The 13,689-nt window shown below is 41.4% G+C and overlaps 1 protein-coding gene across 14 annotated transcripts in view; it reads left to right on the forward strand.

Moving 5' to 3' along the window:
- ZNF532 (zinc finger protein 532) overlaps positions 1-10,559 on the forward strand; it is a 72,390-nt gene extending 61,831 nt beyond the window's left edge. For 13 of the 14 annotated variants that reach the window (XM_053295985.1, XM_053295987.1, XM_053295981.1 and 10 more), the window contains 2 exons: positions 1,366-1,513; positions 3,096-10,559. In XM_053295985.1, the coding sequence (XP_053151960.1) occupies positions 1,366-1,513; positions 3,096-3,590 (643 nt within the window). In that variant the 3' untranslated portion in view covers positions 3,591-10,559. Of the gene's footprint in view, positions 1-1,365; positions 1,514-2,959 lie in introns of all 14 variants that reach the window. The other variant, XM_053295992.1, reaches the window with a different exon arrangement.
- Positions 10,560-13,689: the final 3,130 nt, after the last annotated feature.

A 13,689-nucleotide genomic window follows, 5' to 3' on the forward strand; every position in this document is an offset into this window, starting at 1 on the left:
TGTATATGACCTATGAAATAAGTTTCATTCAATTTTATAAAATTGTAAAACAAAAAGTGTTTTTAAAATGAGGAATGGTGATAGCAATATGGTTTGTATTTGCTGAAAAGATTTATTTTCAATTTTCATTTAATACATTTATTAAATACATTTATGGATCACTTGTAGAAAATTTAAAGACTTTTTTGAATGGCACGCTTGACTACTCCCTCTCTGCAGTTTTCTGCAGTTTGGTGTTGTGGCTGGCCTCGTTCCCCCAGCCTCTTCTAAACAGGCTGCTCTGCTCTCAGTTCATTCTGTCGAGGCGTGGATTAGCAACCAGGCCTGGGATATCACCCCAGCATGTAATCATGCAGTGTAATAAATTTAACAGTGTGTGTGTGTGTGAGAGAGAGAGAGAGAGAGATGCAGGGATTAGCAAGTTTTGGCTGGTCTTGGTGGCCAAACTGACATATGTGGTTGCCAGTAGGGAGGAGCCCAAAGCATTTCAGCACCTCTTTGGAGAGGCGCTGGAACACTTCGGCTCCCTGTCGCCAAGACGTTTCAGCGAGGGGTTCCCTTAAGGGGAGGTGGACCGACACCGCGCAAGGGATGCCAGGGGACACATCCCATTGCCGCGGCGTAGCGTTTTAAAAGGGGAAGCAGGACAAGCTGCAGCTTGCGCGGAAGTATTTCTGCTTCAACCGCACTGCGGTGGGCCAGCGGGGGCTTGGAGGATGGGCAGGTAGGTCCTGCCTGCCTCCCCTTAAGGGAACCCCTCACCGCCCTTGGATGTACGCTGAAGCACCATCCCTAGTTGCCAAGACCTTGCCCCACCCCTGAGATTTGTCCCTGACCTCACACTGTACCCTTGAAAGGTCAGCACAAGGTCAAAGATGTCTTGCTTCCCATCTCAGTTCCAAGCTTTGAGCTGGAGAAGAGGGGGGATTCTTTTCAGCCCTCCTTGGAGCTGGAAGAGATGGCAGGGCTTGTTAATTTGGCCACTGTATTTGTGAGGCCGCACAGGGACACCCAGAGGAACATAGGAAGCTGCCTTATACTGAGTCAGACCCTTGGTCCATCTAGTTCAGTATTGTCTACACTGACTGGCAGCAGCTCTCCAAAGTTTTAGGCAGGAGTCTTCCCCAGCCCTACCAGGAAATGCCAGGGTTTGAATCTGGGACCTTCTACATGAAAAGCAGATTCTCTACCACTGAGGTACAGCCCCATCCCCTCCAGGAACCTGGTTCCTGAGCATTAAGGTTTGCTTGGCACAAAATTTTGATTCCTTTAAGCAGACATTTTTGTTGTTGTTGTTGTTGTACCTGTGTAACTCAAATAGTACCAAGCATTGGACTCGTTATTTGTGTCTGTTTTCCTATACAGGCACTGCCCAGATTCAAGGCGTACTTTTACCAAGCGATTGATGCTAGAAAAACACATTCAATTGATGCATGGCATTAAGGAGCCTGATGTGAAAGAGATGACAGAATCAACCAACATAAGACAAAGTGAAGTCAAAGAAGATGCCAAGGTAAGAGAGATAGGGGTCTCTGTGTGCTACTTTTCTATAAATGTATTTCTTTAGAAGCTTTCTGGAATCTCAGCTGACTGCAATTCTGTAATCTTGCAACAGATCAGAATTGAAAAGAGCAGAGGTTTCTTTTCATACTAAAATTGAGAAAGTGCCTCCAGATGAAACAATTTGATTTTTTGGTTAGAAAGCTGTTTTGCTTAGGGGGAAACCACCATTTGGTGATTTTTAGCAGAAAAACAACACAAAGCGAAATAGTTAACCTACCTGCATGCTGCAATTCATAGTGGAACCGCCCCTCCATGTTATTTAAAAGTTAGGTTATTTAATTATTTGTTATATTTTTATCCCACTCTTCCTCCAAGTTGCTCAGGGCAGCTTATGTTAATTTCTGTCCAGGGGTGGGCCAAGATACTGTGGTGCCTGAGGCAAGGTACCAAATGCTGCCTGCCCCTTGCCCTGGTGGGAGCTGGTTCCCTTTCCAACCTTTGCAAGCCTAAAAAGTGGCATGGAGAGTGGCAAGGAGGGAAGCGTGCCAGCAGTCCAAAAAGCTGCTGCAGTGGGAGGCATCTCACTGCCCTGCTGGTGCCCCAATAATCTGACACTTGAGGCAACGATCCCACCTTGCCTCATGAAAGGGCCTCTCCCTAATACCTACACTTTACCCTTACAGCAATCCTGTGAGGGACCTTAAGCTTTAGACATCCAGACTAAAGGTGGGTTCTTATGACCAGAAGGAAGTTGGAAGATTCAGCAGTCATGCACACTCCTGAAAATCAATCATGTGCGGCATGAAAATCCCAGTCAGAGGAATGGGAAGTTATTGTCTGGGAGGAGCAATCCTAGTTGGCCGATGTGGGCAGCCAACACTGAAAATCTTAGATTTGATCTAGGGTGGAGGCAGTCCGCTGCCCATGCTGACCAACTAGAATTGCCCCTCCAACATCATCGCTTCCTGGTCCTCCGACTGGGATTTTCACGCCACACACGGTCAGTTTTGGGGAGTGCTCATGGCTGCTAAATCCTAGCTGACCACTCCTCCAGCTGATCATGAGAATCCTCCCTTTTCTGGATGTCAGCCAACTTAACTTACCTCAAAGTATTGTTGTGAGGGTAAAGTCAGTAGGAGGGAGCGGGGCAGACCTTTCATGAGGCAAGGCAGGGTGGTTGCCTCAGGTGTCAGATTACTGGGGTGCCAGCAGGGCAGTGAGTTACCCCACACTGCTGCCATTGGAGCAGCTTTTGGGGATCAATCTGACACTTGCAAGCCTTTAAAGAACTGCCCCTCCTTACACTCCTCGCACACGATCAATTTTCAGGAGCATGCTTGGCTGCAGAATCCTTGCTAGCCCCTCCTCCACCTTATTTCTGACCATGAGAACCCATCCCAAGTAACTCAATCGTACTGTTCAGGAATTATTCTAAAGGACCATTTAATTTCAATAGGGCGACTCAGGAGTAATTTAGTTTGCATGTCACCCGCTGAGAGAGTGACTGGCCGAATGGCTGAACGGGCGTTTGAAGCCGGGCCTCTCTAATCCTAGCCCAACTCTAACCCTGATACCGTAATGGTTCTGCTCAGGTTCCCAGTCCGAAACGTAAGTTGGAGGAACCTGTGCTGGAATTCCGGCCCCCACGAGGCGCCATAACGCAGCCGCTGAAGAAATTGAAGATCAACGTTTTCAAAGTCCACAAATGCGCCGTCTGCGGCTTCACAACAGAGAACCTTCTTCAGTTCCACGAACATATCCCCCAGCACAAATCAGACGGTTCTTCCTACCAGTGCAGGGAATGCGGTCTCTGCTATACCTCCCACGTCTCTCTCTCCAGACACCTCTTCATTGTGCATAAGCTGAAGGAACCTCAACCCGTCTCAAAACAGAATGGATCAGGGGAAGACAGTCAACAGGAAAACAAGCCCAGCCAGGAGGAGGAATCAGCTGACAGCACTGCGTCTGACAGGAAGTGCAAAGTTTGTGCAAAGACCTTTGAAACGGAAGCTGCCTTAAATACCCACATGAGGACACATGGGATGGCCTTCATTAAATCCAAACGAATGAGTTCAGCTGAGAAATGACTTGCCCCTCCTCCATATCTCGTGCATATTCCAAAAGTAGGCGGGTGGTGGGGCACGGGAAGCCGCCTCTGCTTCAGAACATAAAGGACGCCCTTTTTTGGTACAGAACGTTTGCCACACAACAGAGTTAGCAGTTCTGCCCAGGCTGTTGCAATAGACTCTATACTTAAATGTATCTTCCTCACTTCATCACCATAGAGATATATAGAGATATATAGAGATATATAAATATAATCTGACCCCCCCAGCCCCACAAAACAGCATTAAATAAAGCAGTATTTGAGTTGAACAGAGTTTGTATATATTTAAACAAATGACTTTTATACTCTTTGTTACATGTTTTTATTGATATTTCCTGGGAAATCCTGGGTTTCTTTGTTTTTGTTATGTCTTTTCTAATAGCAAGTTTGTTTTCAAGCAGAGTTCTTAACTTTGGGGCAGTGCTTTGGATTCTGTTGAACCGCTTCATATGTAGACCCTTTCTGACATTATATGAGCACCACAGGAACTGCTTCTGCGTATGTCCTTCTCATACCACACTGATCCTGTCAGATGCTCCAAGCTGAGTGGGAGGAGCCCCCACCACACCCCGCCCAGCATCACCCCTTTCAGGAATCTGGGTAATGCCAGCATGGGAAGAAACACGGTGGGGTGGAGTTACTGGACTCTTGTGTGATCCAGAGCTTCTGAAATGGTCAGGCTGGTGTTTGGAGGTCCTATGCCCTGGTGGCTCCCTTGCAGCTGAGTTTTAAGTCAGAAAGGGGCATGAGAAATGTTTTCAGGAGGAAAATGTGCTTGACAGAACTGCACCAGAAAGCAAGAATTCAAAAAGAAGAATGAAAGGCAGCTGGTCAGTGTGTATTTTGAACAACCAACAGGACTAATGACCCCAAATAGTTTTGCATATTTGTGCATTCTTATGAGCAGAAAGATTTAGGATCATTTTAAGACAATCTCTTGAATAAAAATTCTAGGTGCTTTTTGAATACCTTCCCTAATAAGCTAAGATATTCTCTTTCCATGTATAAAGATTCTAAACAGCCTGTGTGTGGACATTATGTTGCACAAACACAGCATTGAAACGAAAAGGAGCCATGCAAAAGTATTATTGTTCATTTGAATGAAATTTGTGCAGAAGGGCTTCCCAATGGATTGCCTTCACCCCATGTGTTTTATCTATAAACAGAGGCTTTCCTATATTGAGGGATCCAAGCCGTTAAGAATTTGGGACTGGTTCAGTTTCATCAGTATTTTTCAACTCTATGGTTCCTTTCTGTTTCAGGTACTAACTTTAAAAAGTGATTAAGATCTGTAACCGAGTCAGATGTTTGAACCTACTTAGATACATTACATACAGGTATCAAACTCTTTTGCTTGCAGTATAACTTGGAAAAAATATTTATTCTGTTTTAAAGCTGTTTATTTTTAATGTTGTGAGAAACAAAATGTGAACAGTAAGATTAAAAAAAAGCACAGGAAAATAACACATTGGGGTGGTTCAGACAATGCGCAGAAACTTAGTTAAAACTGGGCTCCATAGGTTGTCTCTGAGCCGCAGGAGCGGATGTTGCTCTCCCCTCCCATCCCTCCGTGAGTGTCTGCTTCTGCTTTAGGTTAAAGTAACCATGATCAGTTGTGATGTCCAACCCCACTGATCTTGGTTTATTCTAACATATTTACTCCAAATAAGCCTATATCAGTAACTTGCTGAAAAACCTTGGGTACACATCTTGACTCATTTCAAATAAGTAGGCTAGAATAAACTGAGATGGGTGGGTTCAGGCATCATAACTAATCTTGGTTTACTTTAATCTACATTTGCACTGAGATGGGAGCGAGGAGTGTATGCTCCTGAGGCTCAGAGATGTCAAACCAGAGCCCAGCTTTAACTGAGGTTCTGTGTGGTAGCTGAACTAGCCCATTCAGGATGCAATTGCAATCTGAGTGCATGCTTATTGAATCACTTCTTTTGAACCAGTTACCAGTTTTTCTGTTTTAGGGACTCAGTTCAGATTACGGATGTACAGAACCGGTTCGATCGCGGTTGCCAAACACCCCTGGTTCAGATTCAAGCCAATCAAGAGATTTTAGGTTCATGTTTGGTTCTGGTTCACTGAAGAAAAAGAAAAGAAATCTGAACCATTTTTTGGCACCTCGTTCTGCTTTGGATTGACTTCCTGCTTATATAGAATGATCTTCAAACAGGTATGGAAGTCTTTCCAGGTATGAAAAACACAGAATCCACCTGGGAATTCTTCTTTGTAAGACATTAAAATGTATAGGAGCTGTGAAAGAGCCCCTGTTCTTTTCAGTGGTTCTAGTGCAGGAGAATATCCGAGGAGGATTATTCTGCTTGCATATTTAAGCATCACACTCCTTAGCTTCTCCATTGCACTTTTGAGAGATGTCATTGGACTCCATATAACATTTTAAAGCCTGTGTTAAAATGTGTTTCAGTATTCGGGTTAGCATTTTCCCACAAAGTGGGATTCAGAATAATCCTAGCTGCTCTGGATGAAAACAAATGTGTGCAATGCTGTGGATCAGTTTACAGTTGAGGAGAGAAGATGGTGTGTCATATAATTTAAACACTACATTGAAACATTCATGGAATGAATGCGTTTCAGTTGGACTCAGAAACACTGTGGTCTTAAGACCTGGTTGCTCGCCTAAGAAGGTATAGAGGTTGAGCCACCGTTTTTGCTAAAGCCAAATGTCCTGAGGCTTAAGTAATGATTATACATCACGTTAATACTGTCAGAAAGTGTGAACATACCAATTTGGTTTCAGTTGGCTGGTTAAATGCACAATCTCAGTTAGGTACCATGATGCACAACCAGGAATATCTTCTCCTTGGAGACCACAGTGGTCACCATATACCCGTCGGCCTTTGAACTTCGTTCCCATAGTGATTCCTGTCAGTTGTGTGATGGGGAAAAGCAGGGCTGAGCCCATTTGGATTGTGAGAACTGGAAGGATTTAAACTGAGCTCTTGTGTATTCTGCAGCTTTGTGTTTGCTTTGTACAAATGTAGAAACTGGTATTGGATAGAGAATCCTGTGTGATTAAAATCATGTGTGTTCACCTATTTTACAGCAAGTTTCTAGCTCTTCATGGACTGCAGAGGATGGTTGTTAAAATCTTACAGGCCAGAAGACAATATGGATAGGGTTTTCAGTGGCATGGGATGGTAGGTTTCAGCATTGCATGGCTGTATTTCCCTTCCCCTGACTAGCAGGAGCAGAATAAATTATGCAAAATAAGCAAAAAATATGTGCAGATTGGCTTAGTTTGCATTATTTATCCAGGTAGCAGAATCCAGTTTTTCTTGGCAAAGAGCTTACATGGTAGATGTACTGTGTATGTACCAACTAAGCCATTGCCTTGGCAATTTTACCCCTTTGAACAAGTGCCAGTGCCACCAGCCATTAATTCATCTTTGTTGTTCTAGTGTCCTGTTTTATTCTAGCTAAGACGAGTGATTGCTTAAAAGGTATTGATTTGGAATCTTGTGATGATGTAACAAGGACCCGTCTTCAAGGCTTGTAATGGCTTGTTTGCATGCTTAGGAACAGTTAAAGATTGTGTTGATTCCATTGGCCACTAGGGTGTTTCCGTTTCACATACCCTTCCTTACAGTCTCTTGGTTGCTCTCTGATTACTGTGCATGGGAGTAGAAGGACAATAGCTCAGTAGTAGAGCACATCCTTTGCATGCGTAATATCCTGGGCTCAACTCTATCATTTCCAGCTAGGGTTGAGAAAGCCCATGTTTGAAAACTTGGGGAGCCCCAGGGAATCTCAAGCTTGTGTCCCCAGATGTTGGACTAAAACCCCCATAATTTTCCAGCCATTGTGGCTGAGGATAATGGGAGTTGTAGTCCAACACTAGATGCCCACATTTGAGAACCCTTGGTGCAGACAGTTCTGGGCAAGGTGGAGCAGTTGAATATAAGCAGCCTCATATGTTTACACTTTGAATTCTGGTCTGCATCACAGTGATGTTTTTATGGTGGTTTATACTTTGCTTAAAACAGAGTCAAGGCAAGTGAGTTGTTTCTTTGCTTTCAGTCGGTTTCAGCATCTTGATTGTGTAAACAAGGCCGGAATTTGTGCAAGTTAAGTGGTTGTTAAAATCTGAACTGAGATGTATATTGCCCAGACATTGGAAGAACAGGCTGTTGCTTTAGAATCAGGGATGTTTTTCAGGAGACTCATTACAGAAAGTGACAGTCATACCGTAATGCAACAAATATGACAAATATTTATATACCGCTTTCCAACAAACAGTTCCCAAAGCAGGTTACATAGAAACAAACAAACAAACAAATAAAATGGCTCCCTGTCCCCAAAGGGCTCACAATCTAAAAAGGAAACATAAGATAGATATCAGCAACAGCCACAGGAGGGATGCTGTGCTGGAGATGGATAGGGCCAGTTGCTCTCCCCCTGCTCAATAAAGAGAATCACCACTTTGTAAAGGTGCCTCTTTGCTCAGTTAGTAGGGGACCATGATGCAGGTATCACAGAAGGATGAATGAGAGAAGGCTTGTGAAGCATGTGAATACTAACAGTGTTGTATAAATGAATATTAATACTACTACTACTACTACTAATGTGCTCATATCTGCTTCTGACATTGCAAAGAAATCATGACTGAAGACAAAAGAAAATCTAGTGAGCAGTTCACATCCCGAAGATTTTTTTTTAAGAATCTAGATAACATTAGCATTGATTAAGTGCTTTAGAATGTTCAAAGCACTTTGCATGCATTATTTCAATAGTCTTTACAACAGTCCTAGCCCTGTTCAGACGTTATGTTGTGCAAGTATACACGTGTACATATTTCTGTGTGAATGGCTGTACCTGTTTTCATTTTAAATGTGAACCTGGGTACAGGTTCCTCAAACGCATGGTACAGATAGGAAATATACTGCTGTATTTGTCTTCAACATAATGTGTGAATAACTGTACTTGTGTACAGATCTGTATCTGTGCACACTGTACATTTGTTGCATGAGTGTTCAATGTAACATGTGAATAGGGCTCCTGTAAGGCAGGTTAGCGTTAACCCTAGGTTGCAGATGAGGCAAGTTGAGTCTGAGAGCTGGTGGCTTGTATAATGAGCTCATGATTGATTTGAAGCTAGGATTTGTTAGCTCTTACCCACTCCGCCACCTCTCATCCAGTTTGGGTTGTGCCCAACGTCACTTGGGCAAATGATTTGGTCCTTTGAAAAAGTATACCCAGTGCCGTTTGTTTTGTGTGGTGCCCAGAATTCCACATACAAATCTGGTATCTGGTGCAGGATTTGGGTTCCTGAAAACTTCTCTCCCCCCATTTTCCTAATGTATAGGCCTCATGGTCATGGCAATAGAAATTGAGGTATAGCAAGGATTATAAGATCAAAACCAGTTTACTACATATTAACCTCTCATATAGACTTAAAGGATGCTATTTAGATTATAATACGCTTCATACCCCAAACAAGGTGCCCTCTACCAGAGATGCCTGAAAATATTGTTAAAAGATTTTGTAAGTTAAAAAAATTTGGAAGAGTGCCAGCAGTTGGCATGATCCAGTGTTTGCTGTGATCAGACAGCTGTTGGTGTACAAGGATTGCCCCCATTTTCTTCTATTTTGGCAAATGGCCTGGTTCATACAGTTCAAATCTAGGTGTAATCTGAGTTACTGACATAAGCGTTGTTGTGTGAACCCATGCCAAGGTGGGGATCTCAGATTCATCTTGGTCCATAAACCACCTTGGTGTGGGTTCACACAACCATGCTAATGTCAGTAACCCACATTATATCTAGATCCAAATGATTGTGTGAACCAGGCCTATATGTGTAATAGGGAATCTTTGCGGTGTGCAAAAAGTGGTTCTTAACTTGTGGAGCAAAATATCCACAAGGCATCCTATGCACTTGGCAGGGTCTCAGTTTACGTCAAAACTTCTGGATTAAGCTAAATAGTTTTGAAAGATTCCTGTTGGGCATGGGGGAGGAAAGGACAGAGCAGAACTGTGCAGCTATTTACCCCATTCTTATGTCATAAATGTATTTGATTCATTTGATTTGCATGTTCTGAGCATTGGCTATGGGTTTCCTTGGTGCAGAATGTGATACTTTCCTTTTTTTTGTTTACACCCCATAGTATGCCTACTATCATTAGTTAATTGTTTTCAGGAAATACAGAAATAGTATCATGTGGTGCCCCATTTACAGTGAGTTCTCTGTGGGTTATTTGTTTGTTTGTTCTGCTTTTATACCACACATATATCCCCTAAATGAATTTTGTACTTTTTTAAAATAAAAAACCCAATGTTTTCTGTATATGTATGTATATACATATAGAAAGAGAGAAAGATATCTGCATGATTATATCGTAATAAACGTTCCATTCTTAAAAACAAAGAAGAGTCTTGGCTGCTCTCCGATGTTATATGCTTTGTCCATAATTATTGTATTAAACACATTTCACATGTAAATAAATCTGGGGCGTCATTTCCCCCCGCCCCCTAAATAATTGTGAGATTCTGTTATTTATTGACCAACTTAATTGATTTTAAACATACGGGAGTAGACCTTCTAACCGTTCTTATAAATATTCTATCGGAAATGAGAGTTCTCGCTGTTGGACATTCCTAGATCTTCGTTTCTCATTGATGACTAGTGAATGCTTGTTGTTCCTCTCCCCTCCCCTTTGTACTCATCAAGTGTTGGGTGGTTATGGAGAACTTCTGGATTCTAAAAACGAGCTGAGTATGCGGGCTCCTGTTCTGCTTCCGCCAGTGATGTGTACTAGCTTATCACTGCCTTTAAAAAACAAACTGTGTACCTCTTTAAACCCTCACGCTTGTTGATGTGCACTTTCTGACTTGTATAACAAATGGGTTGTCACTATATGCAGTGATGGTGTGTTTTTGTACAGAGTGAATGAAATAATAAAGGTTACCTTTTTATTACGAGCATCTTTAATCGTCGTTTCGTGTGCGAGTGTATTGGCATTTCCCTGTGCACCAACTCCGAAGACACCTCGTCAGAGAAGGAGGAGGAGCCCACCCCAGCCCAGACGCCTGATTCCAAGGTCTATCCCCCTCCCCACGATCCTTCAGGGCTGGAGCTGGACATTCCCCCAGAAGAGCACTGGGGCACTGAAGACTCAGTGTCCTGCAGTGGGGCTTCTGCCCTTTCCTCAGAGCCCTCTTCATAGCCCCGAGTCCCCCGGGAGTGGAGGCACCAATGCACCAGGACAAAATTCATTCTGCACCTTGGAAAGCAGAGTGCTCACCTGGCTGCTTGTGGCTTCCTGCCCAATGGAACGATAATGAGAAAGACCAAGATTTAAGATGCTGGAAACTGCAGACAAGCTTCTCTATTGGCGTGCATTGATGTGCCCAACACGTTTCCGCTATAAGCTTTCTTCAGGGGAAAGTCCACAAAAGTGTGTTTCACCTCCAGGATGCCTAATAGTATTGGATAATAATTCAATTTTAGAGCTTCTTTCAAAATTTGTTGATCATTTTTGAAACCTTTTGTGGCCTCAATTCCATCTTAGATATGATTCAATTGATTTCATTAATAAGATTAGTAATGTCAGGACCAATAAGGATGATATTTTGGTTACCATGGATGTAAGATCATTATACCCAAGCATTCCACAGACACAAGCTTTGGATAGGATAAACATCCTCCCACTCATTTTCTTGTAAATTTAGTTGAGATTTAATAAAAATTATTTTAAATGTAATAATCAATTTTATTGGCAAATAAAAGAAGTGGCAATGGGCTGACGCATGGCTCCGGAAATTGCCAATTTATATATGGAGACATGAAAAAACTCACATACATGCTACCACCAATCCTTTCTTACCATATCTCGTCCTATGGTACAGATTTATTGATGTTTTCTGCATTTGGAGGAGTGACGAGGTGGATTTATTATTTTTTGATTGGGTCAGTTTAAGAGATGACAAAATACAATTTGATATTCAGTACATAAAAAGGGAGATTAATTTCCTAGATTTTTAAATTAGAAATGAGAAGGGACAATTAATGACTTCAGATTATAAGAAACCAACTGATAAGAATAACTACCTAAGGTTTGATAGATCACACTCTAGACCTCTCAGAGAAGATTTACTTTATGGGCAATTTCTATGCATAAGATGCAATTGTTCACAGATCAATCATTCCTCTGTGAGTCTAGAGGCCTGAGGGACCAGCTTGTTGAGAGGGGATAACCTAGAGAGGTGATAGGAGTTTCATCTATTCCACAGAAAAATCTTTTACAAACATCAAGAAAGGTATCTACTAATTCCATGAATTGCAGCCTACCATTTAATCATGTCACCAACAAGAGGAATATCAGAAAACACTGGTTCATTTTACAGGATATACCAGGTTGTCAAGACAAACCTGTTATTTCTTTTAAACAAATGCATTATAAAGGATATACTGGTCAGAAGTGAATGCAGAGAAAGTAAGTTTGTTTATCTGCTGAGGGCTACTGCACCACAGGGCCGCCATCCATGTGGCCACTGTATAGTGTCAATACACTTGTAAAATGAACAGCTTTGGAAATCAATTAAACAATATTTATTAAAATCATTCACTACCTGTAGGACACTAAATGTGTATATCATTCAATGTCCGTGCAAGAAATTATATATAGGCAAAACCTCCAGACCCTTGAAGAGGAGGATAGGGGGACATCTGCATAATATAAGCAGAGTAAGTAGGTGCCCCAATGGTGAACCATTTTGTGGGAAAGAGTCATCTAACAGCATCTAGTATCTATTTGGAGCAGTAGAGAAGATTATGATAAAAGTCACATTAAGAAAAGATAATGTGGTGGATCTTGGAGTTAAAAGACTCTGACCCCAAAGGAACTGAACGAAGAGCTAGAATTTCTCCCTTTATTTTAAACACCTTCCTTTTAAATACCATCTTTTAATGGCTTATCCTTTTAAAAGTAAGGAAATTAACTATGAATTCTTGAGAGAACTAAAAGTTAGAGCTGTGCTTTTAAATGGAATTCCCCATGAACCCTTAGCAGCTGCAGAGGTATTAGTTAACAGCTGTGCTTTCTGTCAGAAGACTATTCATTTCCTTTTACATAAGTTTGGTGTAGAGAATGAAGTAAAGAAGTAGTCCTCTCTTAAAATATTTATTTATTTATTTATTTGAATTATACCGTCCTTCCAAAAAAATAGCTCAGGGCAGTTTACATCAAAATAAAACAATTAAAACCAACTAACAAAATCAAAACTAAACCAATTAAACAAAATCATTTAAACATTAAAATCATTTAAAACCAACATTAAAAATTTAAAACCATAAATCTAATTAAAAAACCTGGGTGAATAGAGCACTCTCATAAAAGTATAGGATGTAACTACATCATTATGTTTTATGCAAGGTTTTGGTAAATGTTTTATCTATTCATGTGGTTATCCTTTGAGATTTTACTAAGTGTATTTATATTTATATAAATTTTAGAACTGGGCACATCAATGCATGTCAATAAAGCATGTAGATGTTTGTCTACAGTCTCCAGCATCTTAAGACTTGGTCTTTCTCATTGCCATTGCACTGGGTACTTCCTGTGTTTTTGCCGTCTCCCTCCCAATGGGCCTTCTTGGGAGGAGGAGAGCGTGGATCTGGGGTCTTCTTGAGAGTAGGCTGACTTTAGGTTGATTTTTTAAGTTTAAGAGCCAAACATACTACAGAACAATTTTTCACAGTAGACCAACACATTTCAGAGTTACAGAATTACAGAGCATACTAATACCAATTTTTTTAAAAAAACAAAAACTTAGAAGCCCCTCCCTCCATTCCCTTTCAATATAAATTTACTTACATTAACTTTACATCACATTGTGTTTAATATGTTCTTTTACTAAAGCATTTTACATCAAGCTTAAATTAAAGTAGATGAGATTAAATTTGTACCAAATACCTAATGTATCACATAATGAGTGGTAACATAATCATAATCAGCCCATCTATACGTTGGTGTTTTTTCTCTTTCATATTCAGCTACGTCTCTCAATTTATTACACACAAACAGTACTGACTTCTTAGTATATTACTACT

This window comes from Hemicordylus capensis, chromosome 2 (genome assembly GCF_027244095.1).
Source record: "Hemicordylus capensis ecotype Gifberg chromosome 2, rHemCap1.1.pri, whole genome shotgun sequence".
Classification (NCBI taxonomy): Eukaryota; Metazoa; Chordata; class Lepidosauria; order Squamata; family Cordylidae; genus Hemicordylus; species Hemicordylus capensis.